At 36.3% G+C, this 23,820-nt stretch overlaps 1 protein-coding gene across 1 annotated transcript in view; it reads left to right on the forward strand.

Moving 5' to 3' along the window:
• MCPH1 (microcephalin 1) overlaps positions 1-23,820 on the forward strand; it is a 126,299-nt gene that overhangs the window by 8,745 nt on the left and 93,734 nt on the right. Inside the window, exons 4-9 of the mRNA XM_054062532.1 lie at positions 1,181-1,265; positions 2,214-2,334; positions 2,614-2,754; positions 3,892-3,987; positions 7,453-8,463; positions 14,147-14,259. Of these exons, the coding sequence (XP_053918507.1) occupies positions 1,181-1,265; positions 2,214-2,334; positions 2,614-2,754; positions 3,892-3,987; positions 7,453-8,463; positions 14,147-14,259 (1,567 nt within the window). The remainder of the gene's footprint in view (positions 1-1,180; positions 1,266-2,213; positions 2,335-2,613; positions 2,755-3,891; positions 3,988-7,452; positions 8,464-14,146; positions 14,260-23,820) is intronic.

A 23,820-nucleotide genomic window follows, 5' to 3' on the forward strand; every position in this document is an offset into this window, starting at 1 on the left:
TTTTTTTTCTTCTGTTTAGGTTCTCTGAATCAATGAAATTTCTGGAATAATGTAAATTGGAATGTAGTCTACATCTGTGCTGATTATTATCCCAAATTTAATAACAGCCAGCATGTTAAATATCATCTCTGATGTTCCAGGGAAGTCTAAGCTCAGTTAGTTTGACAAATACATGTTGTGATTTGGCTCTTTATTCAAAACTGAGTAGCTAAGCATTAGATGAGAGTTCTACAGATAAAAACTTTATAGCAGTTAGATCACTAGGTGTCACTAGAATCGCAGTCTTGAAAGAATTGGGGGGGAATTCCAGTGTAGCCTATTAAAGTCCCATATTTTATTGTTTATTGTTTGAGAATAAAACTGGTTTTACCTATTTTTATCAAAATGAATTTATGTACTAATAACCAAATTCTTGTCTCAGTAGCTCCCTTGGTGTTCACAAGTGCAGTAGATTGTATCGTATTCCAAGTTAATATTAGTTTCACTGTTCTCAAGGCAATCTTTGAATGTGAAAAGACTAGGAGAAACTATGGGTGAGATATGAGTTGGATTATTAGTTTTGTAATTAAAAAAATTTTGCATAAATATAAATTGCTTCTCGATAAGGGGCTGTTCTTAGCATTCCCTGTACAAAGAGAAGGCAGAAAGCTGAGACTAACGGATAAGATATAAAAGCCAGGATCAGATGAAGCCTCCTTCCTCCTTTGCCTGAATAGAAAAATTTCCTCCTACCGTAACACTGTAACATTCTATGGATTGTAGTTGGGAGTTTACTGTCATCATGGTGAACAGATTAAGGTTAAGTTGACTTGTTAGTGAACAATGAAAGCCTACAGTCCTCACAAAAGTCAGGGCAAGATTTGAGGTTTATGAGAATCAGGCCAGAAGGACTTAATAAAGTGATGATTGAATATGTGGACAATGTCATATGAGTGGGAATCATCAGAAGAGCAATTGAGAGGATGTCATTAGTACAGAAACACATATAGTGTTCTGTATTTGGTCTGTAATATGTAGATTCTTTTTTTGTAGCATTACAGTAATTATGTTAAAGATAAACACTTAGGAATGGTTGGTGTTTCATTATTACAGGGCTCAGACCGCTTTTTTTGCAATAAAGGTTCTCATAGTTAAGAAAAAGCCCTAAAAGAACCCAAACCTGTTCTAATTCATTATACAGGTGTCGAGAAACTGGAATGCATGCTGATGAATCTTTATTTCCTGCAGTGGACACTGATGAAGAGTTACCACTGCAGATCAAAAAAGTGAGTATGTAATTTATTTTTTTAAGTAAGCCTAAAGTAGCAAAAATTAAAGTTTGACCTTGACCTTCTGTCCCTAGGTATTTGAGCTATTTATTTTCAGAACACTCTGTAAACTTAACTTCTCCATCTGAGTAGGTTTTTAAAGGCAGGCTGTGGCTGTGATGATGTGACATCTTATCTGAAGAAAGGACAAAAAAAGTAGAGTCTTTATATTGGTGAATGAAGAAATGAAGATTTAGATTACAATGACTGACTGATCAAAAAAACATAGAATCATAGAATGATTTGGGTTGGAAGGGGCCCTTAAAGGTCGTCAAACTCCTGTGTTATGAGGTTCCTCAGAGCCCCATCTAGCCTGACCTTGAATATTTCTAGGGATGGGGCATCTGCCACCTTTCTGAGCAGCCTGTGGCAGTTCTCACCACCCTCATTGTAGAAAAATTCTTTCTTATCTCTAGTCGAACTCTACCCTCTCTTAGTTTAAAACCATTACCCCTTCTCCTTTCAGGCTCTGCTAAAATGTTTATCCCTGTCTTTCTTGTACGCCCCCTTTAGCCACTGAAAGGCCATGGTAAGGTCTCTCTGGAGCCTTTACTTCTCCAGGCTGAACAGTTTCTCTGCCTGTAATGTTACCTGTGTGGTCCAAGACTGTGATGTGGCTTATGTTTCACTGAGTTATGACAATCACTGAAATCCTAGTATTAAAAAAAATAAAAATAAAATCCTCTCTTTGCTACAATCTAACCTAAAAATAATCTGTTAGGTTCTTTCTTATTTCATGGTGAGGTTTACTTTGGAAAATGTTAACTTCTACAGTTATCTGTGACTCTCAAATAAGTAGCATGAACACTGATAATAAATACTGTTATAAAGCAGTAGGCAAATAGGAATTGTAGCTACTTCTGGCAGTTTTATGCCATATAATTAATGGTTTTGTACGTCTTGTAGCACAGATGTATGCAGCCAGAAGACTTTGTTGAAAAGACTCCAGAAAATAATAGAAAGCTGCAAAGAAGACTGGACCAGATGGCTAAAGAATTAGCTGTACAAAAGATAGCAATTGATTGTGGTAAGAACTGCTTTGGACTGAGATTCAAATAACTTACGTTATTTATGTAAAACACTTAATGGGTTTGGGGTTTTTTACTTTTATGCATCTCACCCTAACAAATAAATTTGACTTGCTTTTTACAGAGTTCTTTGCAAGTTTGTAGTGTTAAGGCATCTCTAGTGATGTTAGCTATAAAGAACCTAATGTGTTTCTTTAAAAAAAAAAAACAAACAGAAAACTTCATCTGAAGCCATTGTAGCGCAGACATTGATGTTGAAATGCAATTTCTTTGTGCAGAAACTGATGTACCAGTTTTACTATTTGAAGACAGTGGCTCGCTTGTGTATAGCCCTGCTAATAAGATAAAAGATCAATGCAGTGCAATGGAAAAAAGAATAAAGGAGATGAAGGAAAAAAGAGAAAATCTTTCTCCTACTGGTAAGAAATTAAATTTTACTTATCCATGAACGTGCACAAATGACTGCTATCTTTGCTGAATTTTTGGCGCACTTGTCTTGCTCTGGCTTTCAGAATTTTTTTCATATCTGACTTAACTGCACATCCTCTCTTCTTCCCAGGTTTTGAGTAGTTGTAAATGTTTTAGCTTTTAGTTTCTTTCTGCTGAAGAGCACAAGAAATCATGGAAGACAGTGATTGCAAAAAGGAATTTCTTCATCACTAGACTGCTCTAGAAGGCTAATGTTTAAGCTAGACTCTCTAAACTTGTAAACTGATATTATCAAAACTTGGCATAACTTGACAGTGAGACTCTTATTTCCTGTTAAATTTAATGTAAATGCTGTACTTGACAAAGATTGTAATGGTATTGCTTCCAAGCCAACAGTTTTTAGAAGTCCAAAATTGATGAAATATCTTTCCAGGTACTGAAAGACAGAATAAAAAAAAAAAGAATTTGAATGACCTTATTGAATAAATTTAGTTGACTTCAAAATGCAGATCCTGATGAATTAAATCCAGCTAGTACTTTTCAGATTTCTTAGTGTTTCCATTACCTTACTGTGAAAGTATTGAGGTCTACGTCATTAGGTTTTGTCAGTCTTTCTTTATAATAACTGTTGAAATTTGGAACATCATTTAGGTAGGGGGAGTCTGTAGTATATGAAGTTTGAAGAGGTTTATGTCAACTAGACTGTCATTTTATAGTTTCAAAAATACGTATGGGAGGAAAGTGAAGAACCAATGAGACATGGATGAAAAACCTTTGTTTATTTTCTCTTGGCTTGTATTTGTTTTACCTTTGAATTTTAAGGTAATACATTCATTTTGAAAAGTGTTTCTGCTATATCAAAGCTTTGCTCATAATTGCAGAATTTAACAGATTCTTTAGTAAATTGCCTCAACTGGCTTAAGATGTCTAATATTTTTTCTAAATGGTTTGTCATTTTTCTTTAGTTTCTGAAAAATGTGCAGATTTATCTAGAAAAAAATGCTTAAGATTGTGGAATATCTAATAGCTTTTTTGTTACAATTGAACTATTTCAAATATGAATAGATGGTGTGAAAATCTGTATGTTTGCAAATAGGCCTAACTAGTGTATTATTACAAATTCCTAGCTTCACAGATGTCTCAAGTATCTCCAAGTAGTTCAGCAGGAGACCGCCCGCTGTCAACTTGTGCCTTAACTAATTCAGAAGATGCATTGTTGCCAGGTAACTAACACAACTTTGTTTATGAAAGATATTAAAAATAATATATGAGCTGTATATCTTTATTTTAGGAAGTACAGTATAGTGAAATGGGAAATATATATATATATATATTTGCTCTATCATTTATATTTAAACTTGAATTATTTTAGTATTTCTTAGCTGGCTGAGTACATAGAAGTAAGAATTCAAGGAAAATGGATCACTAGGAATCACACTGGGTAGAGGCTCTGCCTTACCGCTGTGTTGCTTGCATCACTTCCTTCTCTTTCTTTACACTTCTCCACATTAATGGCTTCTTGTCTTGGTATGATGCAAGTCATCTTCCCTCTTACAGCGATAGAATCATAGAATCCCTAGGCTGGAAAAGACCTTTGAGATTATCAAGTCCAGTCGTACCTGTCCATTACTAAACCCTATCCCTAAGTGCTTCATCTACCCGTCTTTTAAATACCTCCAGGGATGGGGACTCAATCACCTACCTGAGCAGCCTCTGCCAAGTGCTTGAGAACCCTTTCTGTGAAGAAGTTTTTCCTGATGTCCAATTTGAACCTCCTCTGGTGCAACTCTTGAGGCCATTCCTTCTTGTTCTGTCACCTGTCACTTGGGAGAAGAGACCAACACCCACCTCTCTACAACCTCCTTTTAGGTAGTTGGAGACAGTGGTAAGGTCTCACCTCAGTCTTCTCTTTTCTAAGCTAAACAACCCCCATTCCCTCAACGGATTCTCATAACACTTGTTCTCCAGCCCCTTCACCAGCTTTGTTGCCCTTCTCTAGACATGCTCGAGGACATCAATGTCTTTCTTGTAGTGAGGGGCGCAAAACTGAACACAGCATTTGAGGTGCGGCCTCACCAATGCCAACTAGAGGGGCACAATCACTTTCCTTGTCCTGCTGGTCACGCTGTTTCTGATGGAAGCCAAGATGCCACTGGCCTTCTTGGCCGCCTGGGCCACTGCTGGCTCGTGTTCATTTGGCTGTCAACCAACACCCCCAGGTCCTTCTTCGCCAGGCAGCTTGTATAGAGTACAGAGTGCACACTAAACAGTATTATGTGGGAAGCAAAAAAGAGAGCTGAATGAGAGAGAGACCTCGGGGAACTGAAATATCTAACAAATTTTCAATCAAAAAGCTTGAGTTTAAAAGGCAGCCTAATATGTTCCCCAGCTGAAGCATTCAGGGATGGCAGAAGTAGCAAGAATAAAAATAAATCCATTTTTAAAATGTTTTATGATTGCAGATGAGTTCAAGTTGTTTGTTACCAAGGTTCTTACTCTCATAAGGTTAGAGGTTTGTTCCTCTGTTTTGACATGGTAGCAGGATTTAAGGGAGAAGATAGTTGTGAAAGCTGTTGAGCGACGTCACTGGGCATCTTATCAGCATTAATCATGTATGTAATGATATGTACTTCAGACCTCATGTCGTCTGTTAGTCACATGACCAAAAAGCTGAAGTCAGATGCTAGTGTTTGAGCTCAGTTAAAAAGTGAGGAGAAGACAGTCTTCAGAATTCATAACGAGGGCCACTTGAGTGGTCTGCCTACTCTCCATTCTACTCCAACTGTAAGCTATACCTCATGCTGTTTTCAGGTATTGTATTTTGTTGACTTGCAAGAATTCTGTCATAAGCTTACAAGAGAACGGGTGATATCTTGTAGACTGAGGCAGCTCGGTATGTCTTCATGCAATGTGTGGGATAAGTTAATTCTGGAAGTAGCATAGCTGTGCAAACAAACTTTATTTTAGTAAATTTGTTGTGTGCTGATGAGTCTCGACATTGTGATTTAAGAGCTTTAAGTTGAGTATGTCCCTCCAGCATTACAACTCCACATCCCATGACAATATTCAGTGTAGCTTCTATATTTGATGCTCTGGGACAGTGGCCCTTTTGTTTGTGCTTGCAAGACACGTGAGAGTGTGTTGGTTGGTAATAGTTAAATTAAACAGAGTCTTGAACTTCTTTGAGAATTGAAGGTAAGACATTTTCAGTTGTCGATATGGGAGTCTGACCATGTGATGTGAAACCTCTCCTTTCATGTCCATATATTTAATTTTTCTGAATCTAGCTACACCATATATTAAAAAATATTATTGATATTTCATGAGCAAGTAACATCAAGACTTCCCTTAAAACATACAGGAGCACTTACAGAAGGCATATTGCTGAAACTTTGCTCTCAGCCTGTATTTAAACAAAAGCTTCTACTGCAATTATCAGATTGTAGAACAACTGGATTTTTAAAAATGTATTTTGATTCATCAAAGAAACTAGCCTGTTACAGAGGAATTTATTGTGAAAAGTTAATAGATTGTGTATATCAACTCCCCTAAAATAATTACATAAGAATAGCTACAAGAAATGATATGTTTTTCCACTTCCTCATTATTTTTAATGGCCTGTATTGGTGTATGTGGTATGAAAACAGAATCAATAATAGAATAGTTCGGGTTGGAAGGGACCTTCAAGATCATCTAGTTCCAACCCCCCCTGCCATGGGCGGGGACAACTTCCACTGGATCAGGCTGCCCAAGGCCCCATCCAACCTTGAACCCCTCCAGGGATGGGGCAGCCGCAGTTTCCCTGGGCAGCCTGTGCCAGTGCCTCACCACTCTCATGGTGAAGAAATTCTTCCTTATGCCTAGCCTGAATCTGCCTCCCTACACTTTATACTCGTTCCCCCTTGTCCTATCACCACAAACCTTTATGAATAGCCCCTCTCCAGCTTTCCTGTAGCCCTTTCAGGTACTGGAAGGTCACTCTAAGGTCTCCTTGGAGCCTTCTCTTCTCCAGGCTGAACAAGCCCGACTCTCTCAGCCTGTCCTCGTATGGGAGGTGCTCCAGCCCTCTGACCAACTTTGTAACCCTCCTCTGGACCCGTTCCAACAGCTCCATCTCCTTCTTATATTGAGGATTCCAGAACTGGACACAGGATTTCAGATGAGGTCTCACAAGAGAGGAATAGAGGGGCAGAATCCCCTCCCTCGCCCTGCTGGCCACGCATCTTTGAATGCAGCCCAGGATAATATGATGTTGTAGTTAATTTCATCTTAGCTGCAGAAGCTACAACAAGGTGCTGGTAATGCTATGGTAGTAAAAACAATCACTGGGTTGCCAGTATTAGTACTGCTAGCTTTATCAGTCTAAAGTCATGCTGGTTTTCTCCACAAATGCAAGAATGAAAGGGAGTTCCTCTGCTGCTTTGTCTCAAGAGAGCAGAATGCGTCTTATGGATACTAAGTACCATCTATTAAGATATGATAGCTAAAGCTGTTGTAGCTTCTTGTCCACAGAGAATTTGCTTTATTTCTAATCCATTTGCTGCTTAGTTTTTGATGACTAGCCATATAATATCCAGAGAAGTGGCTAAATCCTTGTTTTCTTCTTTCAGTAATATGTATTTTGCTAAGAAATTCAGTGCTCCTGTTTTGTTAAATACATTTATATTGCCACTTTTTGTATTTTGCAGGAGAACAAATGGAAGACTGCTTGAACTCAAGTTACAATTGTCTTTGGGGAACTGGTAAAATAAAGAGACGGAAAACAGAGGTAGTAAAACCCGCTTGTGATACTTGGACAGATATTCATGTATCCATGAGTGCATCAGTGAATTCTCCCTCACAAAGCTATGAGCAGAAAAATGTAACACCAAAACAACGTAGCAGAAGAAGCTTAAGAAAGAAACAGATTTTGCAGTATGCTTTGAATGATAAATTGTCGTTAGATAAGAATGATCTAAAAACGCTCCCAAAAGATGAAACTAGCGTGACTACTTCAGTTGCAAGTGAAAGTTCTGTTTTCCAAATCAAGGATTTAGATCATGTTACTCCTTCCAAAAAAACAGTCAAGTTAAACACTGTTCCTGCTTTGACTGACATTGTCTCTAATTCACCTATGAACAGCGAAGACTTTAATATGTGTTCAGAGGATAGAAGCTTCCCTGTTGACAGTAACGACTGTGTTCTTGAAGACAAGCAGAGGAAGAAACGACAAACACTATCTAGTTGGACACTGGCTACCTCAGAACTGGATCCATCAGGGTCTAAAGAGTCCTTGCAAGCACATAATACATATAGCAAGTCTTTTTGTGCTGAAGAGGATTCTTATGAAGACTTCTTTGCATCGTGTAACTTGAATGAAAATGAAGTACAGGTACGAGTACCAAAGGAATCGCATAATCCTCCTGAAATTTCTTGCAGAGACTCTCCTACAAGCATGGACTCAATCGATGCAAGTTTCTGTAAGCCACATACTACTCCCAAGAAAAGCAGGAAAAAGTCTATTTCAGCAAATGATGTTTCAGTAAAGAAAAACTTCAAACCACCTGAACATCCTGGAAGATTGCCATTAAATTATATGACAGATGGTGAAAAAGCTGAGACTGTGGAAGCTTTAGATTTTGATGATGTGAATAGGCTGCCTCAGCATGCTGTTGAAAAAGTCTACAAAACCGACACGAATTGCTGTAGTCGCACTACTGGTAAGTCATTACATAGAGCTGGGAAATGAAAAGATATCACGCTGCATTTGATATACTCATGCAGCTAAGTTGTGAAGTGAACTGCCATTCGTAAGGGAAAAATCTTTCAGAGTTACAACAAAAGAAGAAAATGCTGCAGTGCTGACTCTGGTTTTCAGTAAAATAAATAAGTGCATAGGATCTGAAGGAACACTCATTTTTCCCCCCCCCATACATTACAAACACAAAGATGTGACCAAGAGATAAGGAACCTGTGCTCATAAAATGCAACAACAGTGTGTAAGCCTTCTTTTCCCCTAATGCTTGATATTCTGTAAACTTTCTGCTGCTATGCAAACTCTGTTTAAGAAACCAAAGTCTTTCTGGTTTGAATGTTATGGTGCTCTTGTAAATTGCTTGTAAGTAGCTCCTCATCATGGAGTCACTTGTTCAAATTATTTATATTTCACAAGTTCACGTTGCTACTTTAATTGCAGTTAAGGACAAAAAATCTCTAGTGGAAAAAAGATATTTGAGTTAGCAATTTCTAATGTTATCAAGTTTGAATAAGACATTTGAGGACATGCAGAGGAGTTGCAATCTAAGCAGCTTTTTCAACCATGGCTTTTTCTATATGGAACTGGTTTTGGTTTATAATAATAATTTTAAGAATATTTTATATATATTTCACTGTAAATTATACTAGAATAATGAATCCTGGGAACTTCCCTGAAAAATGCTCCTAACATGCGTAGGGGGTAATCGCTTTCAGATTTTGATATTTTGAACTCTGTCATGCTTTACTTAGGATTAAATAGCTATAATTATATTTCATATTATAAATTATAATCATAGGATCATATAGTAAAATATAATAATTACATATTCTAGGAATTTGTTTTCCCTAGAAAATTCTGTAGCAGTGCATCAGTGAATTACATAAAATTGATTGTTAACTCAGAGGGCTTAAACTTGGTATCAGACTTACAAAATCATCCAGTGGAAATGTTGAAGGATGACTGTGCTTTTATCTCTAAATAAGATGCTGAACTGTGAGCTGCTATTTTGGGTTCGTTACATCTGTATTTTAAAAACTGGAGCGCATCATTAAAAAAAAAGTTGATGCAGGTGTATGTTATACGAGTGTAAATGTACACCCATAAATGTATGAACCCACTGTATGTTTGTTGCCATGTTAGAGTGTGATGATGATCCTTAAGTTATGTGTTTCTTAGTGCCGAAGAACAGCCTGTTTTTCATTAAGCAATCGTGAAAACAAATGGGAAAGGAGAAATTGTTTACTACTTACTTATGCCAGTTAATTTTAGATTTAGTTCTAACTAGTTTAATTCTAATTCTAATTTAAGAAATTCTAGTGAGTAAATTACAATGAATTTTCTAAGACTGGAAAAGATTGCCCAGAGAGGTGACAGATGCCCCATCCTTGGAAACATTCAGGGTCAGGCTGGATGGGGCTCTGAGCAACCTGATCTGATTGAGGGTATGCCATCTCACTGCGAGGGCGTTGGACTAGATGACTGTCATTATCTCTTGCAACCCAACCCATTCTATGATTTTGTTCACTAGACAACTTGTTTAATATAGCAGATTTTGGAGGAGAGGAAGAAGGAGCACTATAAAGCAAACAAGTTATCCAGTGTTTATATTTTTTATTCTTTTTGTTAGGAAGTCTGTAAGTCTTAATCTGTGTTTCTAGTGATTTTTATAATATTTGTGATTTATCCATGATGACCATTTTCCTATGTATTGAACTCAGTGCTGCGTAGTCAAGTAGAACCTCAAGTCTGACAGCTCAAATGAGCTCACTTGAAAGTGGAAGGAATTGATAACAAATGAGTTGTGTTTTTGCTACTACAAGTTCTGTGGAAGACAATAAATTCTTCTTTTAAACTTATTACTGTGACACTGTATGATGAAATAATTGATTTTTATTAAATATAGTTTTAATATTTCCTTCTTTTACTTGAATGTGTTATTTCTTATCCCTGTAAATTAATGAATAAATAGTAAATTGCTTCATTTTTTGTATGTTGCTTGTGATTTGAAAACTATTGAATACAGTATATTATTTTTAAAAGCTAAGCAATTCTTTTCACTGATTGTATATATACAGTTAGGAGTAATCAAATCTATATAAAAATTAATTATATCTGTATATATTTTAAATATTAAACCTTTTTCTTGCCCATTGTTTTCCTTGTGATTTTAAGTCAGTGGCAGTCTTACCTAAGCTTTCTTTCCACAGCTTGGAACGTGATTTTAAAGCAGAAATGTAATATGCAAGCCAATCTGAAATTTACTTTTCGAGTCCCAGTGCTTATGTTGTAGCAATTTTCAGGTTCGTTTGTAGGGTACACTCAAGGCTATCCAATTGTTCTTCTCAACAGCAGAGGTATAAACATGGCCACTCATTTTCATTTTACTCCAAGCAGAGAACTGTCATGGATATGAGAGTTGAAATTAATTAGGCATTATAAGAATATTAAAAGATACATTCCTGTTAGATGCACTTTTTCTTTCTCAGCTTTATTTCCTGGAGATGAAATAAGTTTTCTATCCTCCTGATTAAAGCAGCTATACCTGATGAATATCAGTGCTCTGTAATCAATAAGTCCTGTGTACCTGGGGTGTGTGCGTCAATGCCTATATTTTTAGCATGTGTAACTTGCTTAGATTATATGTGCCTTTTTTCCTTTTTCTTCAGTTTTGGAAGAAGATAAGCTCGTTAAGAATAACATGTGATATCCTCTATTGACTTGTTATTATGTCCTTTTAAAAAACAAATGAGGGGTGATGAAGAAAACTATTTCTTCCTTGATGCCTTCTTTTGTTTATGTCCACAAAAAGGTTAATTCTAACTAATTATTAAAACAAAAAAAATTGACAAATACTTCTAAATGGAGGGAACAGGTTGAGGATTATTTTGATATAGTCAAACTTGCAAAGCCTGATGACGCTTATCCTAGAGCACTTAGCCAGCCAGACAAAATTGTTCTAAACTATTATCAGGTTGTTTTTAGAACCTCATGGACAGATAAGCTTTCAGAAGACTTTAAGAAATGTGTTCTGAATAGCAAAATCTTGATATTTGCCTATGCTGGAATAAAAACTACATAATATTAACGGAACATATTACATATTCTGTGCATATGTACCCTAGGGATTACTACTGATAACAAATTCAGACTGACTTTCTTATTAGCTGGTGTAAATAAGTTTATGGATAGGTATAAAACAGTAGGTATGATATAGCTTAATTTCAGTGACTATGAAATTTTCAGTGATTATGAAATTTTTAAAGTAGAACACAGAATTTTTATTAGACAGACATGATTGATTCAGTTGAACAAAAGCTAGCTAAATGTGCCAAATGATTACTTTGATTTTGAACTCAAAGGAAATATCAAATGGAATTTTCAAAATGATGTTCTGGTGCAAAACTTCTCACCAGTGATAAAGATCATGAATGAGGAGAAGCTTAAATTGCAAATTAAAGTTACTCTAATTTGTTATAATACTTCAGAGGAATACTACAGTTGTTGCTTTTGATATCAGTCATTGAGCAGTGTTTTAGAAGAGGATTTGTGGGATCTAGTGGACCGCAGTGGCATGAGTTAGCTGTGTATTTGAACTAAATTTACGGATAGCTAACAGTGGGTGGAACTGCTTCAAAAAGTTCTGTCTACCTTAGCTGAAATACCCTAGGAAAACCTACTAAAGTTGGAAGCTCCTTACTTGTGACTGAGTGACCACTTTAAAAAGAAAAGGGAAAAATAGATAGTAGGCAGTGAAGCTTGAGACCTGCAGGATGGAAAAGCTGTAAAGTGCTTGAGAAATCCTCATAGTCAGGAGAGGAGAGGTAGGAAGTAGATTGCAGAGAATAGTCTTTATTTATGTAATGCATGAGATCCCTAAGCTGATATTGGGAGGAGGTGATGGATGTCATCACCTGTTCCTGCTTTCCAGTGAACATGAAGAACCAATGAGAGTGAACTGTAACTGGAAAGAAGTCCAGGCATACACATCTTGAGACTTTAATCCCAAATGGCATAAGAGCTGCAGACCTTGGGCGTTTGGACCAAGAGTGGGAAGAGGAATATTATACTGCTTCTCACTGTCCTCCGAAGCCACCCCTCAAAAAAAACATAAACAGTGGTTTGCCATTTCCAGTGACTGAAGCAACTTACTGTAAATTAACACAGACATACCTTGCTTTGCTCGCATCTGCTTGGTGTAAAGCAATGGAGTAGATGATCTGACATCCTTTGCAGTCCTGTGGTTGCTGCAGGTTTTTTTAAAATTCAAAATATGTGTTTCAATGTTCTGTTTTCCCAAGTAAAACGGGTTAAGTTTCTTAGCTTGGTTTTCTTGTGTGGCAAGATCTTTTCTCCTCTTCTGCTTGGCATCAGTATTGTACTGTGATTGAAGATGGATCCTCAGTGTAATGCTAAGTATAGTCAGCATTGTTAAGTAATTAGTTCTCCCTTTGTTAAATAAGAGTTTGTAATTAAGTATTGGCATTAAATTAATGATTGTACCTGAAACCCAGGTTTACTTGTATTACACAAAAACAACTGTGTAAATTCATGTGAAGTTTGCAACTTCAGTGTGAAAAAGTAATGAAATTTTGACTAGATTAAAGATTATAATTTTAAAATAAGTAATCAGTAATGGAAAATATTTGTCATCATTTGTTGCCTTGTAATTTGTTGTTTTGTCACTCCAAGAATTAAGAGTTTTGAGTAGCTGACAGAGGAAAAACAAATGATTATTAGTTATATATGCAGTCAGACTAGTCAATATGCATAGTAGTCTTCAGTATTTTCCAGAAGTAATCAGAAGAAGCTTATTTGGAAGGAGCTGAATTTAGATCACTTTAATCACTAATTATTATGTTTTCTTTAACTGGTCAGTAATTCTGGCAATGTTGAAGAATTAAATATACATTAATATATGTTTTAAGGTCAGGTTGGATGGGGCCTTGAGCAGCCTGGTCTGCTGGGAGGTGTCCCTGTCCATGGCAGGGGAGTTGGAACTGGGTCATCAAACTGGTCAATTCAAACTATTCTATGATTTATTCATAAAATAGGTGGTGAAAAATACTGCTTTTTGACACCCACATTAGAGTACATTCTTATGGATGAGGCCTTTTTCTAAATAGTAGGACTGCTATGCCTGCATGTGCACGCAATCCTTGCCTGCTAAGAGTTTGCCAGATTTTCTTGCAAAGTGTTTTCAAAACATGTTTCAGACCTCCAAGTTATTTCAAATAAACACAGTGTGTTCTGAAAGCATTGACATTTTGATACAAAAGGACAAATCTAGCCACAGCTGCTTAAAGCTCTCAAATGCGTCTTTATTTAGAGAAATTGCAGATTTTATAAGAATTGGAAAACAATTTATTAGTTTCTTTACTTGTGGTTAATATATGGGTTTCAAAATATTGGAAATTGGGAGTTATATGACTAGTTTATCTAGAAGAACAGATACTGAAAGATGAAGTCAGATCCTTGTCTGTCATTCTTCTTTCTGTAACTGAAATACAGAAAAAATAACCAGTATGAATTATTAACTTAGGTATCTTAATTGTACATAGGTTTATGTGCTACGATAAAATAATTGGTGGCGGTTTCATGTCACAAGATTGCAGTTTTTATTTCAAGTTTCTAAATTTGATTTCTAGGTGATGAAAATGAATTTTCAGAGTATCGCGTTACTGATGGCTCTCGTGAAGTTTCTAATGAACAAAAGAATAAGCACAATGAAGGGTTAAGAAAAACTAGAAGACTCCAAAAGGTCAGTTGAAGTGGACATAGTTTGTTAAGCTCTTTCATTTTCTTGAAGAATCGCTGAGTATGCACAAAAAAAGGATTGCATTTTCTATGCAGTATCACTTTAAAAAAACTTTTCTGAACGTCACTTTCCTTGAAATGTTATGTGAACGTAAGACAATACATATAACCATGGAACTCGGCTTTCTGGTAACTTGTGGCTGAATCCGTGCCCGGCTGACGTTGTAGAGGAAGGCGGTAAGTCAGCTCAAACTGATTTAGACCAAAAGCCACTAAAGTAACCTGAAAAGATGTGTCTCCTTTTTGGAGGAGTTACTAAATGGGGTAGGGTTTTTAGTTTGGTTTATAGTGGATCATCCTCAGTGGATGTTTCTGCTAAAGAAAAGATTTACATAATATTTTCTTCTCAGTTCAGGTAAAACTGTGTTTCTTAACTTGCTGTTTGAGCTCAGTTTGGATGTAAAAAAAATTGTGTCAGCACGGAATCTTTTTTGTGTTTTTTTACCTTGTAAAGGTGTTTTCTAAGTAAATATAAAAGTCATCAGGAAAGTAAATAGAAGATCTTTTTATCAGTAAGTAGATCTTCTTGTCAGTAAGTAGCAAGTCACACAATTAAGATGAGTATTAATTGCTTTGAGAATAGGAAGTCCTAAAGCACTAAAAGATGTCTGAGGTAGTTAACGATATGAAGTAAATTAGATGGGTGTTTCATTGGTAGCTGTTGGTGGTGTTTCAAAGAGATTGATCTCAGATTTTGATTCTCTCATGTAAAAGTTCTAAGCAGGTGCCGTTACTAGATTTTTCAGCCTTTTAAATACCCTGAAATGGGATGTTACTGTTCATGAACCAGTGGTCTTCTCTGGATTAAAATTATTATTTGACTTCTTGCCTGCATCTTGCTGCTTGTTACTCTTGTTAAGTATTTGGGTTTTTTTGCTAAAGAAATATATTTATTTGCTAAGTAAATACTTTCATACTTTCATAATAAATACTTTCATTTTCTAAATAAATATATTACTTGTATAACTAATAACTGTAAGTATTATGTAGAATGTATAAATCACCTTCACTTTAGACCCATGTCCTGTAGAAAAGTTATAAGATACCCTACTTTTTTTGGCTAAGGTATCTATCCTGAACAGTTTCATTTTCTGCCACAAAAATCTGACTCAAGCTGCTAAATGTATATCCACAAACTACACTCTGTGGCTCTTCCTATGCTCTCTGGAGAAATGGTAGCAGCAAATCTAATAAATCTCCAAGTACGCATTCCTTCTCCTGCGTAATTATGCTACAAGAGCATTATACAGTAGTGCTCATTTTGATTCATTTCGCTTAAGAAGAGGTCCCAACACAATTATTACATTACTGAAGAGGAACAAAAACCAATATGAAGTTCTTTTTTATTGTTCCCACTATTCAAACCTGGCTATGCAGTCAGAGGTGGTACCTTTAATGGTTGTGCTTGATGTCTGCTAGCAAAGCATGCTCTGAGAGGTGTTGAACGTTCGTAAAGTGAAGTAGTAGCTAGAGAAAATTCTTGATCAGTGTTTTGAGACGGCTTCTTTCATCATCCATTCCAGCTAGGTGGTAGTACAGTTTGACTCAGATATCAGTAAAATAACATCATGTGCTCTCTTTTGTGTCATGTATGTTTTTTAAAATAATTTTAAAGGTTTCCAGTTGCAGTTTGGCTGTGCAAATTCATATAGAGACAATGTTGGGGTTTTTTTGACTGAAAAATAAAAAGAACTTCACAAAAAGATTTTATCTGTTTTTTTCCAGGCTGTCTGGCAACCAGATTGTTGCACTGAAAAGCTTTACTTCACATTTTCCTCAAGGAATTGTCTGTTTTATATACTAAATGTTTATGGATATATCTACGATCTATTTTCCGTTGTTTGTATGTGTACACACATGCAAAATTCATAAAACCAATATTGGAGATCCCTAGGAAATTCTTAGTGAAGGAATTTTAAGAGGATATTGTTTTGAAAAAAAATTAGACCAAGTGACTAAATATTTGTAAAGAATTAAGTTGCAGAGCTTCGCTAGTACCAGTCACAATAAATTCTTGAAGCTTCACAGCATCCAAACACACAAATTTTTAATAAACGCTTTTTTTAGTGGCTGCAGTTTAAACATTGCAATGTTTTGCTAATGTTTGATAATATGAAAGTGAAGTCAACTTAGAAAACTTTAGTGCTTTAGTTAAAACTCGTTCACTGCAGTGTATACTACAATGAACGCTACAATTATAACTCATTTGCTACAGTGAATGCCTGTAGTAGGCTTTTGGAGTTCATTAAGTGATGGTAAATAATAAAACACATACAAAAACATCATTAGGAAATATGACTGAGCGTTAACATTATTTACTTACGTGGTTATTACAGTTCATCACAGAACCACAGAATGGTAGAGGTTGGAAGGTACCTCTGGAGATCAACTAGTCTAACCACCCTGGTAAAACAGATTCCACTCCAAAAGGTTGCACAAGGATGTGTCCAGGCAGGTCTTGCCTATCTCCAGAGAAGGAGATTCCACAACTCCTCTGGGCAGCCTGTTCCATTTGTAATTTCTACTTTCTTTAATTTAATATAAATCAAGCTGTAGATTCTGTATTTCTCTGCTTTGCTATTGTTATGCATTTGTTTCTTTCCAAAACCTCATGCAAGTTGAGTTTCTTATATTTCGTTTTAGCTGAAGTTAAAATCAAGAATGGCATTTTTCAAGTACTTCTATACCACAGTTTTAGGTTACAAATACTCATATTTTCTTTCTTTGTCTATACTATTTATATAGGCATACTTATTGTACTCTTAACATGGAAGACTTCTAATCCAAGTTATCTAAAATTGTACTGCCAGCTAACAAAAACCTTGAAGACAGAGCATTACAACAGCAGCTGCAGGCATGTTGGGGGAAGATAAGTAAGATTCCTGAAAATCTTTAATGGCTTCAGGAACAACCTTTTTGGATTTCAAACACCACCACCACTCCAAAGAAACGCAGGAGTTCCGTTTTGTTGTACATATTCAAAAGCGACACATAAAGATTTATAAAATTAATCTATAGGTTTGAACTTACAATTTTGAAACTCAACAACCCATAACTGAGGATAGTTCCAGAGGCTTCTCATATAGTTGATAAGGATAAATACTGTGGATTAATGCCTATGAATGTCAGCAGGTGGCTTCCCTGGTCTAGAAATCTAAGTTGATGGCACTAGATCGCAGGGATAAAATAAACCTTTAATGTATTGTGATGCCTTTTTCCATGAACTTCAACACGTAGTTCTTTGTTGCTTTGCATAGGAAAAAGAGAAATAACTAAATATTGTAAAGCCAAAATTGTATTTGAACAAGTTAGTTACAGTGTTTTTAATCTTTAGGTTATGGGAGCTGAGTGCTCCCATTTCTTAATGTCAGAAAAATGTTTACATTTATCACAACAACTGTTGCATGTCAAAAACATAAACATTTTGTACTTTAAGCAAATGAGAGACACATTATGAATAATCAGCTGCCATTTTTATTCAAATATAAATTTGTTTCATATTTTTAGAGAGATGCGAGAGGTGATATATAACTTTTAAAGGATCTACAAGTATAACATCACTACAAATGCAATTAGAATAAATTTTACACTTAAACCCCCTGAAGATACTGTCTTCTCAGTGAACAGAACAAACCAACCACGTGAAAAAAACAGTTAAGCAATATAAGGAATAATTAAACCCATATTTTCACAGAAAAGATAGTATGGACTTAACTGAAATTCCTTCAGTTTCCTTTTTGAACAGATTAATCTTAGCTCGTATTTCTGTAGTTCTTGGATTTGGGTGAAAATAGTAAAGTTATCAACACTGACCTTTAGAGATTTTTAAGAAAAGAGAAAATTTTTACAAAGAATTTAATCTCAAGGTGTGGAACAGTTAGTGTGAAGTAGGCTATCATTAGATCTTGTAATCAAAACCCTTTTTGATCATGGCAAAACAGATTTTAATATCCTGGAAAATCTGTAGCAATAAAACATGAAGCATCTTGCCAGACATTCAGAAAAGTAACTTTATGTCTGTATTTGGTATGTGCATTCGTAGACTGTCTTCGATTTTATTGGTTTAGGAGACAACGTCTTTTTATGTTTTCCTTCCAATTTTGATTTTGTTGTTGTTGCTTTGAATAAGTACTTATTTTAAACATTGATACTTTAAATGTTACCTACTTCAAGCCACCAATGAATAGTAAACTGGTTTGGAATAGACTGGAATAGATGGAAGCATGTGAGCTTATTTACACTTAGCAGTGATGAAACTGGAACTACTCATGCTTATGTTCTAGAGAAAATACTTGATGCAATGGGGATGGTGGACAAGTGGTCTCTGTAAATTATTCAAGCTGATTGCTTCAGGGGGTAGTGATGAGATGCCATGCCCTGATGGCAACAGCTTCATTTTCACCACTTACGAAGACCCAAAGCATGCACAGTAAGGTGCAGCAGCAGATGCCAGGAGTGTGGCTTCCATTCTGGAAGTCCTCAACTACACGTGGAGAAGTGTAGGGGACAAATTCACTAACCGGACAAAGCCCAGAACCAGAACTGCCTTGTGAATGTTGAGTGAAAATACTCATGAGATTAAACATACAACGGGACTCAACAAAACTGTGTCAAAACACAGGAGTACGTAGGCATCCTTTACAGTGCTTTCCCCTGCAAAGCCTGAGTGTGACCAGTGAGTACTAAGTCACAGGCAGTGTTTTGAGACTCTGCTTTTCAAATACGTACCAAGAATATTTTTCAGTGATTTTAGCCATCTCGTATTCATCTCACTGATACTCATTTTAGGTTTTCCATTGCATGACTCTTATCATTTTGTCTAGAGGACAGTAAAGCTGTAGATGAGGATGTTGACCAGCATTAACATGTGGGATACAATCTTGTCAGCTGAAGTTCACAGTCTTTGCACAAATTTAACAAATCTAGACTTGTCTTTTTGGGGCTGCAATTGCATTCAGGAGTATCTTCATCTGAAATTCCACTCCTAGTTGGCAATCTCCAGATGACTTCAACTACCCAAATCCAACTTCATGGTCTTAATAATTGTGCAAACTAGATATTCAGCAGTTGGAGTGATGCAAAATGGTTCTTTCCCCCTTAATATGGCCCCATCCCCATAACCTGTGCAGTGGAAGTGTGTCTCTGTGCCTCACTTTCTTCTGCCTAATGTCTGACTCATTGTGAGCAGTGTTAACCGAACCACTGACATCTGCAGTAAAGTAGCTGAGTCAGATACCATTTCTAATAAACGTTACATGATGGGTAGCAACCACCGTTACCGAAGTGGAATGGAGGAGGGCTTAAAAATCATTAAAAATACATTAAATTGACTGAAGCTATCTCCTGTTGCCCACTACCTTTGTGGCTTGGTTTTTGTCTCACAGTTAAGGCATATGGCATCTCAGCTGAAGCTTTATGAAATGCTTTTACTTGGTCATAAGTCAACTGCCCAAAAAATTATTCACTTCATTGGATCATTATGAAAGCATAAACAATTTTTAATGTTTGAACAGATGAAACAGATTCACTCCTACTTAATTTTTTGTTGAATTATTCACAGAAGGGTAGAAACTATTTTTGTTAACCTTGGTGAAGCTGAGGGGTAGAGGGTGGAAGTTCATGTTGCTTAAAATTTCAGCAGAAAAACATTAACAGTGCCTGACTTTCTCACAGATCACTTGGGAAACTGAGTATGCATTGGATGTTATTTGGCGCTAGTAACAGAATTAAATTATGCCTAAGTGTGGTGTTTAAAATGTCTCTGCTTGCACCTATGAGTTTTCTCCATAACATAGTGTTGTCCCATGATAGCCATTGTTCCTCTTTTTCCCATCTTGTGACTTTTGAGGAGTGAGGGAATATCCTTCTTTCACCTGAGCTTTCATTTTCTGTTAGAATCTGTACTGTTACATCGCTTTCTCCTCCCGTTAGCATCCTGCTTCTTGAGATTCACTTCTTTCACGATGGCAGTCTCTCCTTTTCTGTCTCCTCAGGTTTCACATTATCTGGTCTACAGGTAAAACTTTCATATTAAAAGACAGTTGAGAACTGGGCTGCTTCTTTTCCTGACCTATACTGACTGGGAAGCAAGCCCATAATTTGTACCTGTGGGAAGGTCTTGGGCTTCCCATCAGAGAGTGAGACACCACTGCCTGTGCTTGCAGCAATGATAATCATGCTTGTTGGCTTTTTTTTTTTAATGTCACATTGAATGACTTGGAAGTTTTTGGTTGCAGTCAAAGGAGTGGGAAGGAGCATTTGCTCTCCCCTTAATCTTTGTCTGTCCTACTATAAACAGTCAGTCTCTAGTGTTTCTAATAATCACAGCCAAATAAAACCATCCTTTGAAGTTGCAGAATCCTGTGAAAGCTGTCCTTTTCTACAGAGTTTTGTATCCCCCATGGTTGGGGTTTTTTTGGATATATATGTATATAGTTGTTAGCTATTGTGGTTGCATGTAGGAAACTGAAAATGTCAATAAATTGTAAACTGTGACACTACTAGTCTGAAAAATCTGAAACTGTTCATCATCCTTAATCTTGCCGATAGAAGTTCTAGGGGTTCCTGTGTCTGGGATTACAGATTTCTCATTCTTCACATCTTTGGCTGTGAAGGAAAGCCGATGTCCAGGCACCTGTCATGTCATCTTATTTTTGTCTTTGTATAGACTGCTTTGTTTTTTCATCTTTCACCATGGTAGTGTTGATTTAGTTAGGATAGGTGCATTTTTCACATTGTTCTACAGCTGAAGCAGAGGCACTATATTTGGTCAGGAATTTGCAGTCAAAATTGAGTTTGCAGCAAGAGGAAACTGGAAAAATATCAGTGTCAACACACTGATAAGAGGGGAAAGGCCAGCCAAAAAGTAAATTACAGATCTTAATAATTGCTGTTTAAAACTATTGAATAGTAAACATTCATTACAATTACCAATTATTTTCAGCTATGAGACACAATTACTTGAATAGAATAAATAAATGTAGCACAATTTATAGATTGTTTCTGAAAACAGCTCTAAAGTTTTGGGTCCTCATTACAACCTTCTTAGATAAAAGCAAAGTAAAATTAACCTGATTCTTGAATATTCCCATGTTATACATGGTTTGTGCACTAGTAAGACTGAAGATGGTTATTTCTGAAATACAACTGTAAAGATCAAAAGTGAGCATGCGAGTTCTGAACCAATTTCAGAACTATCTGAGGGACCTACAATAGCCAAAGAAAAAAAGAGTTTGGACAAGTCGAAAACAGATGGCGTATGCAAATGCATGCACTAATTTCCCCTGCCTCCCTCCTGCCTCCCCAAAAGTCCTTTATTGCTGTTATTTGGCCAAGCCACATAGGTTAAGTACCTTGTTGAGTCCTGAAGGTGAAGGTCCTTTTTTACTTCACCACAGCATCATCTGAGTTTGAGAGTACAGTGAAGTTTATTTCATTATGAACTTCAGTCAACTCTAAGGTGTAAGAGGAGAATTTGTAGTGAGTAATATGCAATTCAAAGGTGGTATTTATTGGTTGAAATACCTGAGGCCTGGGTTCTTGACTCAAAGACAAAATGAGGTCTAATATACTAAGGCTGGAATTTAACGAGTCACAAATATTAAACTATTCCAATCAAGTCAATTCTTAGCATGAGTGCACTTTATTCTTGAGAACTGGTCTGCAAAAACATATTTTATGCTTACATCTTAGTTCATTTGTCACTTATGAAAAACAACTCATGACATTCTTAAGGAAACAAAATTTGAGTTCACTTTCTTGGAAAACAGGTTGTACAAAACGGAACTTTTATTTTCCTTCAGCTCCAAGAAACACTTGCTTAAACTTAGAAGAAAGAAAGGATGCATATTGAGGTTGGATACCTCTTTTGTAGTGTTGGTCAGTTAACATACAGGAAGCCTCATGTTGTCTTTTAAATATTGGGAAGATTTACAAATACTGTTTCCTTTGAGCTACTGAAATGCGTGTTTTAAATTTCAGATGACTTGGAAAAATCTTGTTGTTGGCAGACTCTAAAGAAATACTTAATGCAAATGTGTTCCTAAGAAATATATAAAGAAAAGATGAAACATGTCATTTATAACACAGCCTGTATTCCAGACCTAAAAATAATTCAGAAAGGGTGTTCTGAATTAGAGTACAGATACGCAACTCTTTGAGATCCAGAGATTAATGACAAATAAAAGAATCAGTTAACTTAATACCACCTTTTTCAGTGTTTTATTAATAACAATCCTGTTACAAATGTGCGTTAGAACTCATAATGATGCTCACCAGATGTCTTTTTTGCTCGTCAGAAAAGAAAATGCTAACTCAAAAAAATTTTTGCAATAAAAGGAACATGTAAAATAAAACAGACACAAAGAACATAGAAGAAAAATAGCATAACAAGGGAGGGGGAAGCAATTAACTTGAAAAATGTACAACTGAAAATTAAAACATAGTTTGGCTAGTTTTTCTGCTTGGTAACTGCAATTGAAGAGGACTGCTTGTCTTACTGAAGCCATAAAACAAAATATTGTGTGCTTAGCAAATGACCTCTAACTTGCAAAAGATATGCAGCTCTGAGTGAAAATGAAATAATAGTTTGGAAGAAATTAAATTTGTTCAAATTTCTGCCTTTTGTATGCATCTTTCTGCTTTTTTTGTGTCTTTCAATCGCTTTGAAGCACAGCGGCAGAACATTTGCCCAGGACACTCACTGAACCATCTTGCATGCTATGTGTTGTAGCATAACGGCTCCAATTCCAAAGCTGACTTCACAGGGTAATGTCAGGACAGGCTGCAGGTTTCCCACTTTCTGGGGATCCAGTATTTTCGGTTCCAAATAGATAAGGTATTATGGAACTGTTAACAAACGTTTCTGCTCTGAAGCAGCTGCAGGATCTCAAGCTGTTCTGGCCTTGGTTTATAGTAATGCTTTATTTTAACTCACGTTTGGCAAAAGTCATGGTCTGATTAGTAATACTTCCATGACATTTCATTTATAAAAAATGTGAGGAAGGATATTTTTCTGCACATTCTGAAAAGGCGCATCAGGATCTGGCTTTGGAGCTATTACTATACAAAGGCCCCAAGAACCTAGTGCAATTCTTTTGTGTGGATTAATTGCACCATTAATTCCAGACTTTTAGCCAAAAGAGCTTCATTCTGTTGGCAGCGAGTTGATTTCCTGTACTGGAGGAGAACATCGTGACCATGCTGAAGCCTACGTGTTTGACATAAATGAGGTTTTCAGCCCAGAATGATTGGCTAGAGAGTAAAATCTTGCTTTTAAGCCATGTTTTATGCCTTTCCAGGCTGTCACATCCCAGGATCCTTTAATGTTCAGGAGTTTATGCAAATCCAACAACATGCATTAAAACTGTATGAGGTATTTCACTCACTGTTGTATGATGTGGTCTCATGTCCGATTTAAATCATCTGACCTAACCTGTGCCTAACAATGCAGTCCTTCTGCCATGAGAAACCTTACTCAATGTCTTATTAGATGTCTTTTGAAAGT

Source organism: Cuculus canorus, chromosome 3 (assembly GCF_017976375.1).
Source record: "Cuculus canorus isolate bCucCan1 chromosome 3, bCucCan1.pri, whole genome shotgun sequence".
Lineage (NCBI taxonomy): Eukaryota > Metazoa > Chordata > Aves > Cuculiformes > Cuculidae > Cuculus > Cuculus canorus.